The 7,516-nt window shown below is 48.6% G+C and overlaps 1 protein-coding gene across 1 annotated transcript in view; it reads left to right on the top strand.

Annotated features, from left to right (window-relative positions):
- Positions 1 to 2,275: 2,275 nt before the first annotated feature.
- Positions 2,276 to 7,516, top strand: part of STMP1 (short transmembrane mitochondrial protein 1) — a 16,402-nt gene continuing 11,161 nt past the window's right edge. The window contains exon 1 of the mRNA XM_044989808.1: positions 2,276 to 2,367. Coding sequence (XP_044845743.1) covers positions 2,353 to 2,367 — 15 coding nt within the window. The 5' untranslated portion in view covers positions 2,276 to 2,352. The remainder of the gene's footprint in view (positions 2,368 to 7,516) is intronic.

Here is a 7,516-nt window from a genome sequence, read left to right as displayed (position 1 = left end):
CACTTAATTCATTTGACAGATGTGACAACTTCACAAATGTGCCATTAGGTATCCAAGAGTGCTTTCCAGCTGCCTGATTTTTACTCCTGGGGGAATTCTGCACCAATGTACACATGCAGAATTCATGTCCCCTGCAGATTTTTTTTTCTCCACAGAAAATACATTCTGCTGGAGAGGTGCTGCAGTTACACCTTTTCCCCACCAGGGTCTACCGTGGCACCAGAACAGAGAGTAGCCAGCTCACTGGCAGAAGCAGCCAGCAGCATTCCACACAGAGGCATGCCTACAGGGCCAGGTTAGGAGGCACGGGATATGGGTGGGAGGGAACAGACGGAGCAGGGCACATGGGGCTGCTGGGGGGTGACATAGACTGGGGTTCAGAGGGGGGTGACATAGACTGGGGTTCAGAAGGGCTAGTGGGGGGACAGACTTGGGCAGGGGCTGAATGGGAATGGGGGTGCAGGGCCATATGGGGCTGGGGGAAGAGTGATGCAGGACACATGAGAATGGGAGAAGATGTACCTGACTAAATGGGAAAGGCTAGGGGTCAGCCAGGGTCTGCATGGGGGAGGCTCCCCAACTCCCTAACAATCCCCTGCTCCCAAAAAACTCTGTTCTATACTTCTCCCACCCACACCCAACAAGCCTCCAGGATCACTCCCAGGCTGCTTCCAGCAATTACTTCCCTCTCCTGCAGCTCCTCTGTTACCCCTGATTCCCCCAAGCCTTTGCACTGCTTCTGAGGGGTGTGGGAAATACGGTTCTGTACTATAGTTTAAATTAATTATTACTCAAAGTTCTGTATTAATATGAGAATATGTATTAATAGTAAGAAATATTTGTCAAAACAATATTTCCTGAATCTTTTTTCTCTGTATTGTTATAGGCATACTTGATGACAGGCATTTTGAAATAAATTACCAAAATAATTGAAACTGGTATGATTTTATTGTGTTATTTTGACAAATAAAATATGCAGAATTTTGCAAAATTTTAAAATATTGTGCACAGAATTCCCCCAGGAGTAGATTTTGCATTCAGGCTCCTATTTTTTGATAGCTTGCTTCTGCTCTGGTTTTTTTTTCCCCCTATGTAATTCTCTTTTTCCATATGACTTCTTCCCCTTCATCTCAGCTAGTAAGCTTGTCTCCCTTTGGGCCTGTGCAAAGTTAAGAGGGAACCAACAACAAAAGGACTGCTAGGAAGAGGCAACAGCCAGAATGGTAAAACATCTGGAATTACTTCATTCCATTAAAAACAATGAGGAGTGGCTGTGGCACCTTAGAGACTAACAAATTTATTTGGGCATAAGCTTTTGTCTCTAAGGTGCCACAAGGACTCCTCTTTCTTTCTGGTGATACAGACTAACACGGCTACCACTCTGAAATCTTCATTCCATTAGTTCATTCACCCTCCCTACTAGGGCTTCCAATATTAATAATACTTAGCATTTATATTGTACATTACATAGTCATAGCACTATACAGTAGAACCTCAGAGTTACAAACACCAGAGTTATGAACTGACACCTCATTTGAAACTGAACTATGCAATCAGGCAGCAGCAGAGACAAAAACAAAGCAACTCCAACCAAATACAGTACAGTACTAAGTTAAACGTAAACTACTAAAAATAAAATAATAAATGGAAGGTTTTTTAAAAAATTGACAAGGTAAGGAAACTACTCCTGTGCTTGTTTCATTTAAATTAAGGTTAAAAGCAGCATTTTTCTTCTGCATAGTAACGTTTCAAAGCTGTTTTAAGTCAAAGTTCTGTTGTAAACTTTTGAAAGAACAACCATGACACTGAGTTAGGAACGTTTCAGAGTTACAAACAACCTCCATTCCCGAGGTGAAGACATTACCTACAAAGCTTTGACTGTCATTTACCTTGCCCTAGCATAGAGACACGCATTCCTCACATCCATAACCTTCAGCTATAAATTGATTGGTGTGTGTGGTGCTATGTTTTTTACACACACAGCTTATGACACCATGGGTCTCGTCAGTAGGAATATCAGACTGTGTGCTTGGGAGGTGGAAGTGTTTGCTCGGTGGAGAAACACCAGATCTTCCACAAGGGGCTTCTGCACTGTGTATTTTCTCAAAGCACCTCACTACTCCACCCTAGGGCAGTCCCACGCTCAGCCCAGGGTCACCTCGCCAGAGGCGGGGCTAGAGGGAGGGGAAAGAGGGCCGGGCGTGCAAGACCAGGAAGGATAGGATTGCTCAGACATCCATCAAACCCCTAAGCTAGTGAGACAGCAGCAGGGAGGATGGGACCCGGAAGAGAAGCTGCGGCGAGTTACTTCCCCGCCCGCCCCTCGGAGGAGAGAGGCAGCCCGGTTATACCATGTTTCAGTTTCTGGTAAGTGTCTGCAAAGCCCCTCCACGTGGAGCCTTTGTCCCGGCTCTGCGTTGGGAGGGAGGAGGCGGGATTGCTCCTGGGGGACCCGCTCCCCCTTCCTCCCCCAGCAGGAGAAAGGCGCCTCTGAGCCTGGACAGAGAAATAGCCGCTGCAGCCACCCATCCCCCTTCCCAGCTGTGTTCATCCAGCGATGGATACATTGGGCCCTGGAGCTAGTTACATGCTTTCAGCACCTCTGCGAGTGAGTGCGAGACTGGGAAGCTCCCTCCAGACTTGCTACTGGGGTTTTCTGAAGGGATCCCAGACTTGGGGCGCTGATGAACCTGGGATCTTGTTTTGCAACTGCTGCCCATTTAAGGGTTCGTCTGGACGAGGATGAAAGGCGCTTAAGGGTGAACGAACACGTTTTAAACAATTTGAGTGCTGGTTGTATTTTGTTAACGTGCTGGCTGGGTGAGATGAAGCCTAGGCTACACCGGGGCCAGCTAACGTGGTGAAATACAACTAGCCCTGACGTGCTCTAGGGTGATGGTTGTATTTGCTAAAGCTGTTCATTAAAACACGTTTTAAAAAAAAACACTTCAGCTAACACCTTTACCATAGTTTAGATAAGCCCTTCATGATGCACCAGCTTCCAAGCCATGGAGATTGAATTGCTCAAGAATTTGAGCCTTATGGTTATGATTTTGGATATGTCCTCACTGGATAGTTAATTCAAGTTATCTGCACTCAAGTTATGGCTCCTGAGTGAGAGTAGCCAAATTGCAGTATAACCCTTAAATTGCTGTGTCCACACCAGTGCTGCACTCATTTGTCTGTGTGGTGCTAAGCTGTCTGGTTGCACATCCCAGGGTACTTAACTCTGCATTAAGCTGAGCTGAGCCTGTCTGGTGTCCTGCCAGGTCATTCATCTGACTCTCAGCAGCTTGTCAGGTGGACTGCCTTAGAGCTGGATACACCAATATTTCCCGGGTCCATAGCTCCATTCCTTGACATTTATTAAATATTATTCACTGTACCAAGAGGGGTTTTTCCTCATTAAAAGTTATGTACACATGCAAAAAGAATTATTATTTTAGGGCCAGATTGTGATGCCCTTTCACCCCAAGTAGTCCTTTTGAAATCAGCAGCTCTAAAATACTATTCAGTGTGAATAAAGGTATCACAATCTAGCAGTTAATTATATGGCTAGCATTTACATAGCCTGAAAGTCCTATTTGGAAAAGGGACTTGCTGCATGTCCAACTACAGGACAGAGGCACAGCTACAGTACTGTAGTTCTGTAATGTGGCTGCTTGGTATTTTCCCATCAATGTAGTGTTAATCCACCTCTCCCAGAGGCGGTAGCTAGGTCAATGGAAGGATTTTTCTATTGACATATCTGTGTACACAGTGGGGGGTTAGGTCAATCTACCTACATTGCACAGGGTGTGAAATTTTTCACAGCCCTGTGTGATGCAACTAGGTCAATCTACTTTTTTAGGTGTAGGTCAAGTCTTAGGCACTTTGGAACTTAAGGGCTGGTCTACACTGGAAAGTTACATTTGGCATAGCTACATCTCTCAGGGGTGTGAAAAATCCACACCCCTGAGATATGTAGGTAAGCCGATTTAACCCTGGTGTAGACAGCGCTAGGTCTACAAAAGAATTCTTCTGTTGACTTAGCTACCATCTCCCGGGGAGGTGGATTACCTACAGCGATGGAAGAACCCCTCCTATTTCTGTAGTAAGTGTCCACAGTGAAGTGCTACATCAATGCTGCTGCAGGAGTGCAACTGTGCTGTAGCATTTTAAGTGTTTGATAGATTTTTTCAGTGAGACTTAGGCTAAGGCCTGGTCTACACTAGGAAATTAGGTTGGTATAACTGTCACTCAGTGGTATGAATCGGGGGCTCCTTCCCTTATGGGTGGGAGGCCTTTAGCAATGGGTGGGTCCATACCTGCCCGTCCCCAGTTTCTCAGTAGGCCAGGGGTATGAAAAATCCATACGTCTGAGCAGTGCAGTTAAACTGACCTAACCCCCGGTATAGACAGCACTAGGTGGATGGGAGAATTCTCTATCTCTTGGGGAGGTGGGGTACCTGGGCCAACAGGAGAACCCCTCCCATTAGCGTAGAGGCTTATGTGTAGACATACCCCTCGGCACTTTTTTTTTTTTTTTATTTACTTGTGTAGTTTTCGCTCTTGCAAAATCAGGCTGTGTTTGTTGTGTATCACACAGTAATGGGGGACTTTAAGTTCTCACACTAGACAGAATATAAAAACTTTTCCAGCACATCCATTTATTAGTGGAATAACATAAATGCTACCATGAATGAAATGAACCAGTTAAGTGAGTGTTAAACAAACCCCTGGATTTCCCCCTGCTCCCTCCAGTATTACGTTCATATAGTAAAACATAAAAACAAAAAGGGCCCTACGTTTTAATAGTGACTCACTGTGTGACCTCGGACAAGTTACATCTTCTGTGTAACAAAACTGTGGACCTTGCAGTCGAGGGATGTGATCAGACAAAGCAGAAGCTGCATTTGAGCCTTTTGTGAAAGAGTAAATTCAATTAAAGTAATGGGGAAAAAGTTCAATTCTTCTACCTACAGTTGTAGCTGTAATATGACAATGATGGTTTCATCTGATGTCACATCTAAAAATATTTGTATTCCAAAGAAATATATTAATTTTTAAAGTAGTATTAGTCCATGCCTGTTAAGACCCTGCAAATGTACTCTGAATATGTAGCATACCATGTGTGTAGATAACAGGGGGGATTAGCCACCCTCATGTTTCTTCCCCCCAAAAAGAGTGAGTTTGGAACAGAAGCTCATTTATCTCACTTTATTAAAAGTGGACAAATTTAGACAAGATACAAAACTACTCAAAGTGATATTCAACTGCTATTATTTAACTCTAGCCCCCTCAAATAACAAAAGTTGTCTACACCCCCATCATACTCAGTTCTAACATCTCTTCATATATTGCATTCGCTTTTATGCTATTAATGAAACACAGGTTACCAATACTTTTATAAGACACAGCCCATGCAAGTGGAATAACGTTCTTTTTGGACTGCTGCTGCTTTTGTACAGTGCCAATGCATCTTAAAAAGAGTTGCACATGGGGCTGACACCTCCAGTGCATTCATTGGCTCACTGCTACAGTAAAACAAATCCAACCTTTGTATCAGAGTAATATATGTTAATTTGTATTTTATCACACAATTTTTGTTCCAAAAAATTCAGCTGTCTCAAGCATATCTTAATCCAGGGGTCCGCAACCTGTGGCACGCCTGTCAAAGATGGCACACGAGCCAATTTTTAACGGCACGCTGCTGCCTGCCGGAGTCCCGAGGACACACAGCCAGTGAGGGGCAGAGCCCGCGCCCCCCGCGAGAGGAGCCGCCTCAGTGGCCTGCCCGTGGGTTCCCGCGTCCCTTTACCCGACGAGGAGACTTGCCCGGGGGCGCGGAGGGGCCCGCTCACCTGGGCCGCCTTGGTATAGCTGGCCATGGCGGATTGGCGGCATGCCGGGGGAGTGGGTTCGCTGCGGGACCCGGTTCCGACTCCCAACGGCAGAAGCGAGGGCGGTGGAGGCGGGAGAGGCCGGCGGCGGCGGCAGCACTGGCTGCTGAGCGTCCCCAGGAGAAGACACCCGGCTGCGGCCAGGGACCGGTACCTGATGTTCGTGAACTGGGAGGAGCGAAGAGCCCCGCGGCCCAGCAGGGCTGAGCGGGTAGCAGGTGCAGGCAAGCGAGAATTGTTGGTGGCCAAAGAGCCCTGGGGCGAGGAGCTCGCATACCGCGGGGTCATGCGCCGCCCGGAGCGGCTCCTCCAGACACAGCCAGAGGGGACTCTTTTGCTGGGGAGCGCTAGTTGTGCTTGTGCAGTGCGCCGCGGGGCCCCGAGTGGGTGAGCTGACTGGGGGCCGCTGGAGTGAGGGGGGCCTCTGCCCTGACCCCCCCCCCCCCCACACACCCAGCCCTTTGCCGTGAGCCCTGACCGCTCCCCCCCCCCCACACACACAGCCCTCTGCTCTGAGCCCTGCAGCCCCGGACACCCCCCAGGCCCATGCCCTGAGCCCTGTACCCCCATCACACACTCAGCCCTCTGCTTGACTCCTTCACCCCTACGACCCCAGCCCTGACTCTGGCACACACACACATACCCAGCCCCCCCCCCCCCTCCCGACACCTGCAGCCCCCTCACATGCCCGCAGCCCTCTGCCCTGACTCTTACACCCCTCACATACCCAGCCCCCCACCCCCATGCACCCCCCACATCCTGACTCTTGCACCCCCCACATCTCCACCCTGAGTGCCAAATGGGAGCTCTTGCACACACACCCCACATTCCCACCTGCACCCCTCGCACCAGATGGGAGCTGCCCAGGTAAGTGCCCCACACCCAAACCTCCTGCCCCAATCCTGAGCCCCCTCCCCCATTCTAGCTCCTGGCCAGACCCTTCACCCCTAGCCCTGTGCTCAGTGCACTCCCACCCTCAGCTCAGTGCAGAGAAAGGAAGAGAATGGCCAGAACCAGGGAGAAGGTAGGTACCCACTGTATGTGGGCAGGGCCGGGACCCCAGATCGGCAGCGGGCTGAGCGGGTCCGGCCGGCAGATGGAACCCCTGAGCAGCAGTGGGCTGAGCAGTGGTCTGGGGTCCCAGCCACTAGCCCCGCACAGCCCGCTGCTGGTCTGGGATTCTGGCTGCCAGACCCTTGCCAGCCGGGGTTCCGGCCACAGGCCCTGCTCAGCCCGCTGCCGGCCTAGGTAAACAGAACCCCAGACCAGCAGCGGCCTGAGCGGGCCGGCGGCATAAGATATACATTTTAATTTAATTTTAAAAGAAGCTTCTTAAACATTTTGAAAACCTTGTTTATTTTACAATACAACATTAGTTTAGTTATATAATATATAGACTTATAGAGAGAGAGACCTAAAAAACATTCAAATGTATGACCGGCACGCGAAACTTTAAATTAGAGCGAATAAATGAAGACTCGGCACACCACTGCTGAAAGGTTGTCGACCCCTGTTTTAATCATATTGCCCCTCCAGTCTGGTATGGGTATTGTTGTTGTGTTCTGTCTTTTGTTCTCTCCCCCTCCCCCTCCATTCAAATTTTCACCTTGGTAAGTCTCCCACTTTGATTTGAC

The sequence above is a fragment of the Mauremys mutica genome, chromosome 1, assembly GCF_020497125.1.
Source record: "Mauremys mutica isolate MM-2020 ecotype Southern chromosome 1, ASM2049712v1, whole genome shotgun sequence".
Taxonomy (NCBI): Eukaryota; Metazoa; Chordata; order Testudines; family Geoemydidae; genus Mauremys; species Mauremys mutica.
Note: the sequence above shows the minus strand (reverse complement) of the source record. Positions and strands in the feature narration are given on the sequence as shown.